This window comes from Echiichthys vipera, assembly GCF_963691815.1.
Source record: "Echiichthys vipera genome assembly, chromosome: 1".
Classification (NCBI taxonomy): domain Eukaryota; kingdom Metazoa; phylum Chordata; class Actinopteri; order Perciformes; family Trachinidae; genus Echiichthys; species Echiichthys vipera.
The window spans coordinates 26225653-26245359 of NC_139826.1; the positions used below are offsets into that span (position 1 = coordinate 26225653).

General features: G+C 41.9%; 1 protein-coding gene across 1 annotated transcript in view; it reads left to right on the forward strand.

The window, feature by feature from the left end:
- The window catches only part of fam189a1 (family with sequence similarity 189 member A1), a gene marked incomplete at both ends in the record, with an annotated part of 105138 nt that overhangs the window by 40995 nt on the left and 44436 nt on the right, over positions 1 to 19707 (forward strand). The window contains one exon of the mRNA XM_083917686.1: positions 2839 to 2895. Coding sequence (XP_083773812.1) covers positions 2839 to 2895 — 57 coding nt within the window. The remainder of the gene's footprint in view (positions 1 to 2838; positions 2896 to 19707) is intronic.

Genomic DNA, 19707 nt, shown 5'->3' on the forward strand with positions numbered 1-19707 from the left:
ACAATACCAGCAAAATCATATTTGTACCCATTTTCTTTCCTTGCTTTTCTGACAGAGAAGTCTTTAATGAGGATCTCAGTCTGTGTGTTTAACTAGTCCCAGTTTGGAAAAAGAATGCTCCCTGCTGGTGTTGATTACAAGCAAAGTCATGAATAGTCTGAGGGCAATATCAACATTTGGAAACACTGACTGTAGTTTCCTTCCGAATCCAAGAGGAAGCGGGATCGGTGGTCTCTTGTGCGTTCTCCACAGCAACGGGCGAGGCTATCACGGCGGAGTCCATGGGCATGGTGGCTGGGGCATCTAGCTAATTACCAGGATGTTTATGGGACAACACACCGGTGTTTCGAGTACTTGAAGTGTCACCCCCTCTGTCTCAGACTCTGAGTGAGAGTGGGAGGCACTGTCGTGGTCAATTTGGCCGCTTTCTTTGTCCTGGCCAAAGCTAGCTGTAGCTACAGCTTTAGTTGCGGTATCAACTGTGCTGACATTAATTTTAGCCTTTAGACCACTTTCATTAACAGATGAAGAGTCCGCAACCTTGAAAATCCTGTAAATTTAGGAGTTTTCTTTAGAAGATCTTGGTCCTGCTGTTCTTTCAGTGACGTATCATTTGACAATATTATGGCAGCTGATTGGATAAATGTGTCCATATCATCCAATCTTTTTTTTTAATGTTTCTTTAACAAATAGGAGGTGCAGTAACTTAAAAAAACAAAGAAATAAAAACAGTCTGGCCAATCCAGGGCTCCTGCACACGTGGGGCCCCTAGGCTGCAGTCTAGGCCAGCCTGTGCATTAATCCGCTAGTGCCACTGTGAGTCACATGGAAACACCTGTGTTTTCAGTTATAAGCCCATGGTTTCTAAGTTGCCAAGATATTTAAACTCTTAAGTCGAATTTAAAAGTTCTTCATACCACCTCTGAACTGAGTTTCCACCTTTCTACTGACATGTACTAAAAAACAATGAGCAGGTCGTGTGAGGAGTGAATAACATTTGAAAAGAAAAACTGGGAACGCATTAGAATAGCTTTTAAAAGCCTAACCAACTGCGAAAAAATGTGGCATCGCACTTACTCACATTAAAGTCCTTGGAAAGCTCACTGCTGCTCTCAATTTTCTATAACCACCTCAAACTACACGACTGTGTTGTTCATTTCTTCCCAGCTAAAATGAAAAGACTGTGGAAGAGTGTGCCTGCGAATACATGATGAGCAGTTGACAAATCTGACGGCAGATGGGCACAGAATTGTCTAACTAGCGCAACAGTGCCCGCCTGATCTTTGTATTACTCAACCCATCATGTAGAAGATGATTTTTCCAATCAGAGTGCATTTGCCATATAAACCACAGAAGTGAATCCCATACTGACAGCCTGTTTTTGTGAATCAGAGGACAAGTGGTGCACAACCGTCTGTGAATAATACAAGACAAATTTGGTTCATTAAAACTTTTATTTTCATAGTTTTGGCCATTGTTTTAGTTGGTTTTGATAACATTGTACTCCCAAAAGTAAATATCGAGAGCTGGGAACATGGCAGCAGCGCTGCAGGGATGTCTGACGGAGCAAGAAACAAGTGGTCAGACGATTATACAGTCACAATCAATGAACAAAAATAAACATTGTTCATGCTCATCAGTGGAAGGTACAGTCATGCAAAACCATAAAGTCGGTCTGTAAACTGTGAAGAATGATAAACAGTGAGTTGGGTAATACTTTATTTGCTCTTTGGTCCTATGTTCCCCGGTCGCATAAGCCTCGCTGATTTAATTCGTTAGAGGTCAAGGTTAGGGTCAGGGTTAGGGGGTAGTGTTAGAGTCTACATAGGCCTTTTTGCCGGGAAATTCGGCACTGATTGTGGAAAAAATAACAGACCGGGGAACATAGGGCGCTTTCTGTGACAAGCGGGGAGCATCGGACCTTTTTTTAAAATAAGGGTCCAATGTTCCCCGGTCACATACAAAGCAGGGAACATAGGTAGGCTCCTTTTCTAAACAGTGGGTAAGTTCAGGTAAAAAGGGTTCCTATTTTCTTTAATAGTTCAGTTAAACTAATGTGTCAATTCCACTGGGTCTTTATGAGAAAAAACAAGTCTAAGAGTGTACAGCCATACTAACATGCAGATAAAGTTGTATAATGAACCAGGTTAGTTTATGGTGTTAGCATGCTTACATCTGCTAAAAAGCACTAAAGACAAGGTTTAGCTGAGGCAGATGGGAGTGATCTGCCAGTAGCTGACATAATAAATATACATAATGAATGCCTGACTCTGAACAAACTTTCATTGCAATCCATCCAATAGTTGTTGAGATATTTCAGACCAAAGTAGAAGACCAATGAGCTGACACAGTGACACAACCAACCCTAGAGCCGAGCTGCTAGTATCCAAAATGATGGTGTTGAATAGGTAGATCTAAGGGGTAGTTTCTACACCGTAAAAAAAATCTGTACAAAAAATACTGTGAAATAACAGTAAATGACCATATTAAATTACAGTATATATACATTTATATACCTATATACAGTTGTTTTACTGTTTTTTTTACAGTTCGTGTTTTTACAGTGTAGGATCCAATGTTCAAGCGCAAAGTACCATAAACTTACTGAAAGTTCTAAACAAAATCACTCATCATTATCATCACTAAAGATTTAAAACGTCAACGATTATCCAACTGCTCATTTTTCCTGTGCTCATTTCCCAGATCTCGGTAATTATCTTGGTGATTACAATGTTATCATTATCGAATTTCTCTTTAATGCAAACACATCCATCTTTGTTACTGAAGATCATCATTTTCAATCACCTCTTACAGCGTCTGTTTTGGGTCTTCCCTCAGGTGCTGCTCTCTGGACTGATTGGCGTGGTGTCATGGAAGAGGCCGCTCTCTCTTGTGGTAAGTGTCCTCTGAACGCCCACACTCTGCTGCTGATCTGACAACTCTGAACAAAGCAATAACACCCAAGAGAGGGAGATGTGACACTGTACGAGACGCATACTTACATACTGAAACAGACGCTGTGTTTCTTTCCTGTTTAATCACCGCATGTAGATTAGTATACACACTACATGAGAATACAAATGATCACAAAGCATAAGACATCATTAACTGCTTTATTTGAGTACATGAGATGTTGTAGCTATAGCTAACAATAACTGAAACTATAACTAGACGTCAAGCTGTCATCTCAGTTTATTCACGCAGTGCTGACCTTGTTGCTGGTCACACTTATTGTTTAGCAGCCCTATAACCCTCACTTTTGGGCATGTTCAGGTTGTGTTAAAATCCCTGGATCACAGCTCCAGTGTTATAAGTTTTCACAACCACTGGACTAGAAACTATAGGAGCAGAGTAGGTTAAAAAGTCTGAGCAGTTTTCTTGTCTCTGTCTCACAGATGAAAACTCATTGAACTATGTGACTGAAAAAATATTATAGCGTAAGGTCTCTTCTACCAGCAGACTGAATAAATGTTCTGGTTTAGTTTGGTTTCCTTTTGTTTCCATGTCTTTTCCTTATTATTTTATCCCCATTTAGACATTTATATCATAAATATTTTATGCAATTGTAGTTCAAGCCAAGGTTACATATGTATCAGGTTTCTACTGTATAATTACACTGAAGAATTGTCTAAAGAGCGAATTTAAGTGTGAGCAACAAGACACATTTATTAAACTATATTAACTCTCAACTCTTCTTCAATCACATGCATGCTGTTAGCAAGAATAGTCAATCCGTGGCAAGGATTTGCCCTTTGTCTGCACGTTTTTTTTTTTTTAAAAGATTCATTTTATTTGTGTAAAATTCTTAAAGTCTGTGTAAAACAGTCAAACTACAGAATGTGTTATTAACCACTAAATTTGAATGAATAAAAAAATCACCATGTATGAAAAAATAAGCTGCAGGAAGAGACAATATATTCACTTTTGGCTTCATAAACGCTCCGTTTTTCGACTCGGAAGCTAGTGAAAACTACTTCTGGGTTCTTTACCCTCTTGGTTGTACATCACACCATACAGCAGATTTTAGGCATTTTTTTTGTTTTTTGCTAGAAGACAAAATTGACAAGGAAGGTTTCCCCTCTGGTATGGACAGGGATTTCTGTCTCTGTGGCTCCAGTGCATCATCAAGCTATGATTTCAGGCCCACACTTAAGATCCGTAACCCAAAAAATGTGAAAAACTTCAATGTTCTTACTCCATAATTCCATATTATATGAATTACAGTCTTTTCACACATCAATAGCAATCAATTTCCATCATGTAAAATGAGTTTGGAAACAAATCTCTTTACTCGGACTTTAAGGCAACCAGTCGCAAATAAAATGTGGAATTAACAAATCGCTTAAAACATTGATAAATAATCATATTTATAATGTAGCAGGAATCTCTTTCCTGCTCTAGTTAAGAGAAATTTTGGTGCTTCTGTGAGTCATGTACCAGTAATAAGGAGAATTAGTACCACAATGACAATTTAGATAAAGAAGTTGCATGTAAAGTGACTGCTCTTGTTTTTCTCCCCTTATAAAAAAAAAGAAACAGGAATAAAAAGCTGTGTAACAAATGTTCATATCAAATGCGAATGATAGGCTATTCTGAGTCATACATATTGCTTCAGCTGATGCATTATTCATCAGACATGTCTCCGAAGGTGTCTGTTCAGCTGTTTCTGCACAGCAAACATAGTAGATTTACTCTTAACTAAAAGTTTAAATTGTCAAAAAGTGAGATGTCTGTCCTTTTTTTATTATAACGCAGGTTGAGGTGCTGTATACATTCTGTTAAAGTATCAAAAAGCTCAATCAACTGAGAAATGCAGACAGCCTGTATTCAGAAACTGTGCCTTTAAACAAGCCGTCAGGACTTCTTTAGGGTTGTGATGTCTTAGCTATACTATATATAGGTAGAAAGTGTCTCTACAGGGCTGTTACAGTCATTCCCCGACTGCAGTGACCGTGCAGAGACGCTGAGAGCGCAGATGCAGAAGACCCAGAAATCAGAGCAGACTGGGCTTTATCCGGAGGGGTCTTAAAAAGACAGGAGTGTTGCAGTGAAGACAAATATACTCAGACTGACAGTGCAAGAAAAAAGATGTGTTTCTGAGCATTAAAGCAAGTACACATGTCCTCGTAGAAACCCCAAAATATGTTGTACAAAAACAACCTGTGTGTCCCCTTTATCTAACTTTAAAGACCTCTTAAATTTAAGATAATTTTTAGGTTGTAAGAAATTTCGTAATCACTCTGAAATTTGTTAGGAGTAAAAGTTAATGATTTTTACTTTTGATAAAGAACTAAAAAAAAATTTCAGGGAGTCATTTGTGCCACAATAGAGCCTGGAAGCCTTGAATAGGCTCGTGTGGCGCATGTTGTAACCCGTTACCTACCTGTGTGATAAATTACAAAACATTCTTTTTTCCTCCTCTGAACTACAAAAGACATACAGGTGCGTTATATTTATGAATCTCTGACTACATGTCTTTCCTTTTAAAGATCAGTTTTGGGGTAAAGCTAAACAAGCTCCTGGCCGACTCTACTTCATGCTTGCTTAAAGCCATAAAAAAATCTCATCTCAGTTCTGCTGCTTCACCACATCATGGCTGCACCTCTCCCCTCTCACTGCGTATCACTTGTCTCGCTCCCTTACTTTTATCACCTTGCGTCCCTGCTTCACATATCTGCATCCTCTCCCTTCACATTTCTAGTCCCCCCCCCCCCTCCCTGTCTTTGCCTTTGTGTAATGTCACACCAGAGAAAGAGAGATTTGAATCATTTCTGCTCTTGTGGATCAAAGAAAATATCTCATCATTGGAGGTATGAGTAGAAATTGGTCACACGCTGTGCACTGTAAAATCCTCTAACCTGTCTTTCCTTAAAAAGCGTGCCTAATTTAGTCAGTCTGTGGCCACTGCTTCCTGTCTGTAGAGGAGCCTCGAAGGTTTTTATCTGGTGCGGAGTTTTTTTTTCTGTAGCATGTAATGTTTAGTCCTGACAGTCAAGCTTTTCCATGTGTTACGGGTCCCAAGGATGAGGACCGTGGTGACAAATATGTTACCTGTAGAAGCAGGTGAAGAGCGGAGTAATAAGGACACCATGCGTCTCCGTTTTCCTCCAGAACGTGTCTGATTTAATTTTACACAAAATATTAGCCATATAAGCATACACAAGTTTTCACTACGCAATTCAGCTGGTTCTTAGTTCTCAGTCATTTACACACGATTCCACAATCTCAGTGAAATATGTTCTCTTTAGCTGTTTCAGTTTCTCTAATCATCACATTTATCACATTTCTTCTCCTACACAGTTATGTTCAATAAACAGTATCAGTAAATTCATCACATGTTTGTCCAATTCAGTATTTTACTGGTAGAAATCACTATCCACAGTGTATCATGAAAATCCAGCATGTTGGAATAACCCTTTAATTGCATGTTAGCTACACAAAAGTGCTCATAGTGCTTGTGCTACACTAGCTAATAAACTCAGTCACTTTTAAACATAACTGTAACATTTACATTAACAAAATATATTTCAATAAAAAAGATAGAAAATATAACCCTTTGGTTTTTTTAGAGTGTACAATAGGCACAGACTCTCATTAATGAGCATTTGACCTGAATGAACTCGCCCCGTACTGGCGGGCGCTCGGGAACTTTCTCCCGTTTCTAGTGCATTTTACCTGTAAATAACTTAAGTAAACCGTCTTAAACTCTCTTGTTAACATTAGCATAGATAAAAGGCGACAACACAAACAACATTGTCCGGTTTTCACACCGTTTACCGACCTGTAGAAGCAGGTGAAGAGCGGAGTAATAAGGACACCATGCGTCTCCGTTTTCCTCCAGAACGTGTCTGAGGTAGCAGCGGAAGGTGGGGCTCCTTTACCGTACCCCCCAAACACCTGGAGCAACCGCAAATGTTCCGCCCCACTTCTATTCAAAATAAAATGACCCCTTTCATATGGTTCTCGATATTTAAATAAAATCAATGAAAATAAATACATATATTAATGAAAGTGCCCATGACATGTTATACAAAATAATATTAATGTGGCCATTCCCTCTCAGGGGTGCCACACGCTCCCCGACAACAAAAGTGGCTCCTGACACTTTAACCCAATTTTGACTTCAAGTCACTGTATTCTTACCAAACCTCAGACTGATAATCAAAATTCTCAAGTCAAATCAAAACATAAAACCCTTTGAATAAATGTTATGTTCCCAGGTAAGTAGGTAGTCTTTTATAGCTTATGTGTGTGTCATATGTGCATTATTGCAGCTTTTTCTTTCTAACTACATATGGGATAAAGAAAAGATAGGTACGGAACCTGGACAAATGGTGGACCTTGGAATGAAGGTAAGTATGGCTGTGGATGCCACGGGTCAACAGAAGGCACAAAATAAGTACCTACAGTATTTACAGTGGGCCGTGACTGGTATGTTGGATGACCTAAAGATGAATAGGTGAGCATTTGGCCTGGACACCTCTGTCGAGTGGATCGCCTCAGTGGGTTTGGTGGGCTAGACTGAGAGTCTGTTCTCTGCTCCTCACTACACCTGTGTTGAGGGGACTCGGGCTCGGCATCTGACTGAGGTAGGTTAAGGGCCGCTGGACTATCACTGCTCTCTAAGTCATCTTGGTAAGTCTCAACTTCATCCCTCAGTTCCCACTCATCTCGACCTGCCTCCTCCAGCAACACTACATCATCCACTAGTAGTGCGGGAACAGTCTCGTGTGCCACCTGACCCTCTCTTCCTAATTGACATCCCTCATGGATCCCAGCCATATCTGGCAGGCCCTCAACAATGTCTGTGGTCTCCATTACAGGCATCCTTCGCCCAGGCTCTTCATGACCCCTCAAACCCTGAACAGATTTTTCAGACTGAACCTGTGTCTGCCTCACTGGTTCCCTTCCGTTCTGGCTAACAGCTGGCTTCTTAGGAGCAACTGCTGTTGTGGGTTCAGCCCAGGTTGGTGGTATTCTCAACCAATAGCCACTACCTGAATCATCATCTGAATCAGAGGTCTCAGAATTTCCTGTCTGTTCGTCACGGTTCTTAACCCTCACTCGATTATTTGCCTGTCTATGCGTTGGTTTTGAGGTTGGCTTATTTGGTTGTTGTGGGAACTCCACTGGCAAATCATTGACCAACAGGAGCAAGTTTCGGTGTAAGGTTCTAGTCCTTCCCTGACCGTTACCCTCTGGGTGGACGATATACACTGGGTTATCTGAAACCTGTTCCCTGACCACATATATCCTATTCTCCCAGTAGGAGCGTAATTTGCCAGGTCCACCCCGCTCTCCTAGGTTCCTAACCAACACCCTATCCCCTGGCTTCAGTACTACTCCCCTCACCTTCTGATCATAGTACGACTTTCCCTTAGCACTAGCTGAGACGCTATTTTTGTTAGCAACTTGATAGGCCTCTGTCATTCTTTTACGCCATTTTTCAGCATATCCCTTGTGCGACACAGGGTCAGCCTGCTCAGCTAAACCAAACAAGAGATCCACCGGAAGACGGGGGTGACAACCGAAAAGTAAGAAGTGTGGCGAGTAACCGGTAGACTCGTGACGAGTACAGTTATATGCATGTATAACTTGCGGAAGATGATCTTTCCATGTTTCTTTTTCTTTGTCTGTCAGGGTACGCAACATCTGTAGCAAAGTACGGTTAAAGCGTTCTGCGGGATTTCCCTGGGGGTGGTATGGGGACGTTCGCGAATGACCAACCCCTGAAAGCTGCCCGAGAGTCCGGAAGAGCTCGTTCTCGAATTCTCGTCCCTGATCGTGATGGAGCTTGTTGGGGAACCCGAAGCGAGGTATGAAATCGTTATAGATCCGCTCAGCTGCTGTACGACCCGATTTGTTCTTGGTCGGATAGGCTTGAGCAAACCGCGTAAAGTGGTCGACCATAACCAAAATGTATTCGTACCCCCCTTTGCTTTTCTCGAGATGCAGGTAGTCGATACAAACAAGTTCTAGTGGTGAGTTGGACGTCAAACTACTCATGGGTGCACGCACATGAACTGTTGGTTTTTTTTGTTTAATGCAACAGCATTTCTTTGTTACGTAGTCCTCAATACACCTCTTCATGTGAGGCCAATAGAACCTCTCTCTCGCGAGGTGAAGTACTCTCTCGGTACCCACATGGCCCATGTGGTCATGGAGATGTTTTAAGACCATGGACTGGTAAAGGAGAGGTAAGACTAGTTGTTTCCTTTCCGGTGTTCGCCGGTACAAGATCCCATTCTCTAGGTGTAATCGATCCCACTCGCGGAGGAGTTTACAAGCGGATCCTCTCAACGACCTCCTGATACTTTCAGTGAGTCGGACATTAGACTCTTTAAGTCTGATGATTTCCTTAATTGTGGGGTCATGCCTTTGCGCCTCTATCAGATCATCAGGTTTGATTTCCTGGAGGGGTGCACAAGGCTGCAACACAACATCCTGAGAGGAAGCCAAAAGGACAGCCAGCCAAGCAACCTCTTTCTGCTGGGCTACTCGTGTTCCCTCCCAAGCCGCGCTTACCACCTCCTGTGATAGCTCTTCTGTGCACCCTGACGTGAAGTTGTGCATGTCAAGAGGAACACGGGACAGTGTATCTGCATCTATGTTAGTTTTTCCTGGTCTGTACTTAATGTTAAATCGAAAATCCGATAGTTCCCCAACCCAACGATGACTGACTGCGTTGAGTTTAGCTGTGCTCATGATGTATGTAAGTGGGTTGTTGTCAGTGTAAATTGTGAAATGTGGTGCATAGAAAAGATAGTCTCTAAACTTTTCACACACTGCCCACTTAAGAGCCAGGAACTCTAACTTGCCACTGTGCAGGTGGTAGTTCCGTTCAGCAGGCGACAAAGTCCGTGATCCATAACCAATAGCCCGCAACTTCCCGTCCTGTTGTTGGTAGAGAACCGCGCCAAGTCCCTGCTCAGATGCATCAGTGTGCAAGACAAACGGCTGGTCAAAGTCTGGATATGCTAGAACTGGAGGATGGGTTAGCATGTCGACCAGTTGCTCAAGTATCCTCTGATGTTCAAGAGTCCAGACTATGGGCGCCCGAGATGGCATTTGGGGCCCTTTAGTCCTTCCCTGACGACCATGAGTGAACGGCTCTGAAGCCTTGCCCTGAAGTAACTCATACAGTGGCTGGGCTATTCTTGAAAAGTTCTGAATGTACGAACGATAGTAACTAAGGAAGCCAAGGACACGCCTCAGATCACCTACAGTCTGTGGTGCTTTGGCCTTCAAAGCAAAGACAGCCTCGAGATCTTTTGGGTCAACCCTGACGCCCTCAGCACTAACCAGGCGCCCCACATAACGAACTTCAGCTTTAAATAGCTCACACTTCTCAGGCCGAAGCTTCACACCATGAACTTGTAAGGCCTGAAGCACCTTGCGTACCACCTCGACATGAGCCTCAAAAGCTTCTGAGTAGCAAAGGATGTCATCAAGGTACGGAATGCAACAGTCATCCCTCAGAGAACACAGTATTTCTTCCATACTTCTCTGGAAGGCGGCGGGTGCGTTAGTGAGACCGAACGGGATCCTCACCCATTCGTATAGGCCCCAGGGTGTGGTGAAGGCGGTGAGATGGCGACAGCCTTCATCCACAAACCCTTGGTGGTAGGCCTTACCTTGGTCAAGGATACTGAACCAAGAGTATCCACCTAAGGTATCGAGCAGATCTCGTATCCGAGGTAGTGGGTGTCGGTCCGGCACTGTTTTCTGGTTCAATAGACGATAGTCTATGCAGAGGCGGAGTGAACCGTCTTTCTTCCGCACGCACACAATGGGAGCAGCATAAGAGGACTTGGATTTTACTATCCATCCTTTCACCAGGAGGTCTTGAACATATTCTTTAACCTCACGCAGCAGTGGCTTTGGTATGGAAGTGTATGCTCTCTGCACTGGTATATCATCTTTTAAATTTATCACCATTTTCAAATCGGGATTACAACCAATGTCATTTCCGTCCCTCGCGAAAGCCCTGCACTCATCAAACAACATTTTCTTGACAATCTCTTGTTGTTTCTCCTCCAAATGATCAAGGTTCACCGGCGGATGCCACGAAGGTGGTGGAGGTTCAGCTGGTTCGACTGTCACCTCGCGAACTGTTACGGTAGGTTGAGGTTCGTTTGAGGCTTCAGCCTCCACGATACGTTCAACCGGCTGTAAGGTGCCTAAGGCAGTCTTTCTTGTCACGGTGATGTCATGTTTAGTGCTGTTACTTAGAGCGATAGTGACGTGGGGCTTAGCTTGATTTTGTATCTGAACTAACCCTGTCAAGACATCTAGCTGCTCTAGGGCCTGGCTGCCCTCATCAGCCTCAAACAACACCAGGCAATCGGACGGGTTCATGGTTGTTGGAACCCGGCACCTTACCCAGGTCACCTGTCCAGCAGGGATAACCACGTCCCTTTCACCTGTTCTTAAGCGCCCTTGTGTCATGTTTGGCTCTACCGTCTGGATGAAGTTTACGATCACTTCTGCTTTCTCAGGGGGAAGATGAATGGCGTTACAAAGCAAGGTGACAAGAGTAGGTATCAACCGTTCTGGTTGACCCTCAATGATCTGTTCCAGAACATTGAAACCAATCAATGGTTTGTCCATAGGCAAAGTGCTGACGAGGACCGGGGTACTGATGGAGAGTTTGGGGTCCTCACCCCCAGGTAAGTTGATCATGATGGGTATCCAGCCGTCAAATGGTATGGTTTCCCCATTAACCGCGCACACTTTCAACTCGTCCATTTCCCCTGTGATCTCTGACAGAGGTTGCATGACTAAGTCGGGTAAGTATTTGTCTTTCCAATGTCGACTTACGATACTAACTTGAGCACCTGTGTCAAGTAATGCTTTCACTGCTAAGCCGTTTAAATTACATTGTATGAGGGCTTTCTTTCCGATTAGCTTAGCGACTGCTCCACGTTTAGTGTGGAGTGACATAACACGGGAATCGCCTTGCTGCTGGTTAGCTACTGCTGGTGTTACTGAAAAGGGGGAACCTGATTTGCTGTTGTTATGGCTAGGTTGGGTCATTACCTCCCTTACGTACTCACTCTGGGGCTCTTTTTCTGACCCGGTCACTGATTGCCCCGCTGCAGAGACCGGTCCGCGTTTCCCTGATTATTAGTTTTTTTTAAGCAGCCAACAGCCCTGTGACCTTCTTCCCCACAGATGAAACAATGGCAACAATCTGAGCGGTTTTGTTCAACACAATTTGGACAACCATAAGCTTTGTATCTTCTGTTTCCTGCCCTGTTTTGTGAATATGGGTTCACTGGATCTAGTGGCCCCAGAAAAGTCTGCTGTCTCATGGCTTCCACCAGACCAGCGAGCTCATTAACTTTAGCTGTGAGTTCTTTAATTGGGTCAGTCTTTGTTGGGTGAACTGGTCTATCTTGCTTACTGCACTCCTGGACGTTGCTACGTTCTGACTGAGCACTGTGTGCGCTAGTTGTGTTCTGTCTACGTGACGAACCTATTCTCTTTTGTCTCTCACTTTCCTCGCTAGTGATTTTCACTATGTGGCGTAAGATTGTCTCATCAGCCACCTCCCCACTTGACAATAGAGGTTTTAACTCTCGTCGAATGTCACTGTGCTTATACCCTAGCCCCTGGTAGACTGAGTGTAAGAAAACATCCTGAACAGTAGCTGGACTGTATTTTATGCCTGTATCTGACAGTTTGGATGTGAAGAGGACCCTCTGCTTCAATCCTATCACCCGGTAAAGGAACTGCTGCGGTGTCTCACTCTCGTCTTGTCTAGCACACATTAGCTCTTGAAATAACTCGGTGCTATTTTTCTCTCTCAGGTGTGCCTGGAGGAACCCCTTTAGTTCTATTAAGGAGAGATCCTCTTTATTGATTAGCATATCTTTAAAATTTCCAGGCTTAATTATTCTAAGAACACCACGACCTATTTCTGCGTCAGGGAAGCCTTCTCTAATCCCCTCATCCATCTGTTTGCAAATATTGTTGTAGCTAATGTCTGATGAATGATCCCCAACTTGACCCCCTTGCACTTTAAACTCTCTTCTCTGGAGATAAGAGAGATCTCTCAGAGAGATTGTCCCCTCACGGGTGGGCTGGGCCCTTGGCTGCCCATGTGGACTGGGTCGAAATGGGTCACTTTGGGTTTGGTTAGGTTGGACTGTTAACTCTGTAGGGTGTTGTGGTGACTGCTCAGTAGGCACTATCATACTCTGCCTAAGTATCTTACCAAGCTCCTCATAGCTACTTAACATATCCTGTAGCTCAGTTTTAGTGATATCAGAGACAGTTTTGGTTGATGTTCTCACAGAGCTAACTGTGGAAGCATCACTGGACTTGCTATCAGGAATAGAGCTAGCTGGGCCAGTCTGGCTAGCCGCGCCTACAACTTGTGGCTGGTTAACCACGCTAGCTGTAGTGGTCACAGGAACAATTTGTATAGGGCCAGTATCCATGTCAACTGAAGAGTGAGTTGTTTGCACTGTTGGTGTAACTGTCTGTGTAGTATATGAATCTACAGCCTCACTATCATCACTTGTATGTTGTGCTTGTCTATTCTTAATCACCTCATCAATGTAGTCCTTTAACATTAACAAGTTCACCATCCCACCATCCTCTGACTCAAGCAATGGCTTACTGTACATAAAAGAACTGATGTGTTCGAAGCACTCCTCCTGGTCTTCCGCGTTGAGCTCTGGCTGATCTGGTCCTGCTGGACCCACGTTTTTGGCGACCTCGTAGAGTTCTTCTGCCGACAGGGTGAGCAGGCTTTTCCTAATGTCCCACACTAGGCTCTTCCTCCCACTCTCGGCCATGGCTGTAGCTCCTCACTGTCCCTCTCGATGGGTCACTCAGCACGATGACAGATCAGACTCTGCTCCAGCTCACTGCTCGCTCAACCAGCATCAGCTCCAGTCCTGGTCCCAGATGTCATTAGTGGATCAGCCCCAAACCGGAAGGTGGCGCCGATCCCGGACGAGCCCCCAAGATTTGTTACGGGTCCCAAGGATGAGGACCGTGGTGACAAATATGTTACCTGTAGAAGCAGGTGAAGAGCGGAGTAATAAGGACACCATGCGTCTCCGTTTTCCTCCAGAACGTGTCTGATTTAATTTTACACAAAATATTAGCCATATAAGCATACACAAGTTTTCACTACGCAATTCAGCTGGTTCTTAGTTCTCAGTCATTTACACACGATTCCACAATCTCAGTGAAATATGTTCTCTTTAGCTGTTTCAGTTTCTCTAATCATCACATTTATCACATTTCTTCTCCTACACAGTTATGTTCAATAAACAGTATCAGTAAATTCATCACATGTTTGTCCAATTCAGTATTTTACTGGTAGAAATCACTATCCACAGTGTATCATGAAAATCCAGCATGTTGGAATAACCCTTTAATTGCATGTTAGCTACACAAAAGTGCTCATAGTGCTTGTGCTACACTAGCTAATAAACTCAGTCACTTTTAAACATAACTGTAACATTTACATTAACAAAATATATTTCAATAAAAAAGATAGAAAATATAACCCTTTGGTTTTTTTAGAGTGTACAATAGGCACAGACTCTCATTAATGAGCATTTGACCTGAATGAACTCGCCCCGTACTGGCGGGCGCTCGGGAACTTTCTCCCGTTTCTAGTGCATTTTACCTGTAAATAACTTAAGTAAACCGTCTTAAACTCTCTTGTTAACATTAGCATAGATAAAAGGCGACAACACAAACAACATTGTCCGGTTTTCACACCGTTTACCGACCTGTAGAAGCAGGTGAAGAGCGGAGTAATAAGGACACCATGCGTCTCCGTTTTCCTCCAGAACGTGTCTGAGGTAGCAGCGGAAGGTGGGGCTCCTTTACCGTACCCCCCAAACACCTGGAGCAACCGCAAATGTTCCGCCCCACTTCTATTCAAAATAAAATGACCCCTTTCATATGGTTCTCGATATTTAAATAAAATCAATGAAAATAAATACATATATTAATGAAAGTGCCCATGACATGTTATACAAAATAATATTAATGTGGCCATTCCCTCTCAGGGGTGCCACACATGACTGGCAGGTGACTAATACACCGGCTGGAGGTTTTCAGGCCTGGCAATCCTGCACCACCCCATCTGCCAACTGTGGGTGGCTACATCATGATTCATACTAACTGGAGTTTCTCCAAAACGTTATGTGTGTTAAAGAGAAGGTTTTCTTTTATGACCTACTTGAGATCTCTCCTCAATGATAAAACCAGGTCCCAGGCTAATTTTATGATCTGTAGGTACTCAAGTCGTCAGCTGACACAGGATTTATCTGCAACTTGATCATTAAATATTTGTTTGAGTCGTTAACAAGAAAAAGTGCCAAATATTTGAAGCTTCCATTTTTTTTAGCTTATGGGTGAAGTGCTTTTTTTTTTAATTTTATGGCACTGTAAATCTGGCTTTCAACAGTTGGGTGGACAAAACAAGCAGATAAAAAATATAATTTCAAGGGGTAGTCCGACTTTTGAAAACATATTTGTTCATGTTGAGCTCATGGAAAAGAGCGATATCACTCTCATATCTGTTCGTTAAATATGCGTCTGGAGCCAGCAGCCTGTTAGCTTAGTTTAGCAGAGCACAATCTCTGCCGACGTTGTGCATTTGGCGCCATGGCTACCTGAAAAGGCTGAGCCTATCTGAATCCTTTTTTTCTTTTCCTATTGGTCTCAACGCTTTTATTATTTTAATGTCCAGTTGGTTTTTAAGTTTGTCTTTTTTCTTGTGTTGTTTTTATGTTTCACTGTACAGCACTTTTTTGTTGATTTTAAATTTACTTTATAAATAAATTTGGATTGGATTGAGCCGTCCTCCTTCTTCTTCAAGAGTTCAAACGGCGAAAATGTGGCTAATCGAACCGAATATTAACAGTTTTGGAGTAAGTGTGTAAATGCGATTAACACATGTAGTCATATTAATTCTTAATGCGACTTGGTGACTTGGTCTGCAAGCTGGTTAGAGTGGGATTTCTATTATTTGCTATTCCTTCATGGTTTTGTGATATTTTAATGGGTATGTTTTTGTCCTTCTTTGTCCAATTTATAGACTAAAGTATTAATTGATTGATAATGTAACGGAAATTTTAATTAGCCATGCAGTTGGTTGTGCAAATAAGTGTCTGATCCAGTCCTATAACAATTGGCATAAAATATTAATATAAATTGTTTCTTCTAATTATAATCTTTATCTTTATCTTATATTGAGTTATTCAAAATGTTTGAGCATTTCTCAATATTCCTCTTTTGCATTTATGCTGAAGTATTAGAGAGAGATTTGAGTTATAAATAAAAAAGGAAAGATAGGTTTCGGTTCTGACATGTTGCAGTGTAATGTTTGGATGGTGGAGGCTGGGTGATCTTATGCCAGAGCGGAAAAAACAGGCGCACTATAGTGGGGAGAGAAGAGGTGTTGAATATGAAATCTACCCCCAAACTTACCTTGTAAACTCTAAATCAAATATATATTGTGCTCAGTTGAGTTAGAAAACGTGTGTCCATGTTTGAAAGAAATTCTCCTCTTCCACCTTATCTGAAATAGCTAATAAACATTGTAGTTTTCGATCCAGTCAAGTCTGCTGCGTTAATGCAGATTTACTCTCTATCCCTCGGAGGCAGGAGACGGGACAAGACTACCTGCAGTCGTCTGATGTTTGTGACTGTGATGGATTATGTGTTTGAAGAGACACAGGAAGACAGACAGAGAGAGTGAGCTAGAGGGCATTAAGTCCTCGTTTGCCCTGTCGGGAAACAAGATGGAGATAGTCTGCAGGGGAGAGTATTTGTCTCTGGAAACATCAACTGCTCTCACTTTGTTGATATCTTTAGTATTACGCACAGTGCACACAACACATGTTTGTACATACTTCTATATATATTCAATGTGCAGTTAATTCAATTGTAATCTATGCAACTCTACTGTGTCACTTACTTACTGCTGTATAAGGACATTATCTTCTTTCCTTGCACTATTTTTGTACTATATGTTCTCTCTCATGCCGAAAGTTACGCTTTTCCGTCTTTGTTGAGAAGGAAGATAGAGCCAGTAGGCAATTAGCTTAGCTTAGCATGAAGACTGGAAGCAGGGGAAACAGCTAGCCTGAAATACTTACCAACCCTGAGACCCCCAGAATAGGGAAAGACTTTGTTTCCTGCATTCTGCTGACTTTTAAAGAATGAAAATTATAAAAATTACAAAATAATAAATTCACCACAACAGCATTTTTTATGTTAAATACTTTAAATCTTACTTTTAATTCCATATCTTGAACTGACATGAATCTCTGGCATAAACTTATATCCATGACTTTTTATTTATTTATTCATTTCATACATTCATTCATATTTTTGCCCCTGCCCCTTAGATAGTTTGTGTGTGTCACTGCTGCCTTCAGAAACTGTTATCATGCACGCAGTAATGTCCCTGCAGCAAATATAAAAGGATAAAATAAAAAACTATGTCTGCATCACTACTGTACAGTACCAGAAACAGGTTGTAAGGGGAAAAAATGGGTGAAAAATGATAAATCAGGAGAATTGTGACCCGTCTTCTGAAAAAAAATCGTGCCGGTTGGCAACTATGTAAAATACACAAGCCAACAGATCTAAATTAACTTGTAATATATTGTATATCTCATTTGCTAAATCCATACAAAAACAGAACTGTCATTTTTAGTGCTATTTCTTTATTTAACTATTTCTTTGGCAACCGCGACCATGTGCGTTCTTCACAAACACGTTTATTTTGAGCATCACTGTGAATTGAGATTTCTGGCACACGATTTGTCATCAGTTGGTTTCACATATATAGTTTTTAAGTAATTCTCTGTAATGTTACCATTATAAATACATTTTTTCAATCAAGGCAAAGGGTGAATATAGTGTACTAAATAGTATATAGGGATTTCAAACAACCTATTGTATCTATAGTTTTAATAATGCACAAACATGAGGGTGTTATCAATGTTTCTAAACATTTACATATTCCTTTAAGGTGAGTATAGATGATTTAGTTTAAGTATATATCCGTGTGGTGGTTTCATTCATAAAAAAGAAGATGATGTCTACACTGCACTGGTCCTATACTTCTCTGGGGAGAGATTTTAATGTGGAGGCACAGTAGTCTTGAGGTGAAACTGTCACTGCACTTGTGAGGTGTCAGGCATTGAGAGAGACTAACATGAGTTTCCACAGGGATGTGACGTGCATGTTGTCCTGTAGTGTTGGAGCAGGGCTGTGTGTAGCTGAACCATGCTCTGAATGTCACGCACCGCTGACTGTTTGCACGGATTGTGCCTGCTGAGCTTCAAAACAGGATGGTGCTCTTGATAAAGCTATTCTCACGATAGAACAGTAGAACTATACAACATCGAGAAATTAATTATTAAATATGCTTCTGTCTTCTGTTAAATCGCTACTGTTGATTACTCATCATGCATATTTTGCAAAAACACATTTTGAGATGCATGTTGCATGTGTCAGGCTAGCACAGAATGTATGACAGTCTGGTCGACTAAACACTTTGGTTCAGACTCAAATCAGCAGCTCTTGAGGATGAATCGTACTGAATTTTCCTCTAGTGCTTCGTCATTGTGAGCATGTTAGCGTTGCTTTGACAGCTTTGACAAGCGAACAGATTGTTGTTGCAAAATGCTGTGAAGAATCAAATAGGGTCATAGTTTGATTAAGATCTAACTTTCGTTGCACTTCGACTGACTTTGACCTTGTGTGGGATCATCAGAACACACTGTTGAGAGGACATTTCTTATTCACAGTATTATCCTAAACAGAATACTCACTTTGGAATATAACATCCGTTAGTCATTTAAGGCCAACCCACCAGCTGGTAAGAGCTTTGGGAAGAAGCGGAGGAAAGATTTTTCTACTATGCTTTCTATAACCCTCTAGAAGTGTTTCATTTTGTTGTACATTACTGTCAGAAAATTAATTCAAGTGCATAGCAGCTCTTGCCTTCCACTATAATGCATGAGTCAACTGAGCTACAAAGGTTTATCTCGACACCAGTAAGTGCTTGACCTATACAGTTCGCCCAGAGAATATCAAAGCTGCATCATGCAGTTGAAATCTCTCCTCAGGGCTGGCCTCTTTTGCACATTGTTTTCAATGGAAATGAGACAATGATTTACGTTCCCAAGACTGCTTCAAGCTAGGAATGTTTTAAGATCCCATAATGCCGGACTCCTTGAGAATATTTAAATTATTGCCATAACCATGAAGGCCAGCACGTATTGAACTGAGAGCCACTGGCTGAAACAAGTCCAGTAGTCACAGAGTGCAAAGGTTTCATCACCTCGGTGTGGTGTGGCTCTCCTGGAGCATGTTTCTGGCCTGCACCAGGGAATACACTCTTGATCTGCAAAGATCAGAGGTTATCATGTTCTGTCATTCCTTTATTTCTGTCATGTCCTACTGTGCTTCTATACAGGATATACATAAACAAGCACATGCTGTAGGCTACATAACCCCCTAGCTACCAGTGAGGATAGTCATAAAGATTTTTGGGGATTGTTGGCATTTATATTCTACATTTACAAGCATTGGTGGATATTTTCCAATATAAGCTGATTTTAGTATATCTTATTCTCTACTCTATATGTAAGTTAAACCAGTTTTAGGAAAATCAATCAATCACTGTTAAAGTACTGTTTAAACCGTATCTACATA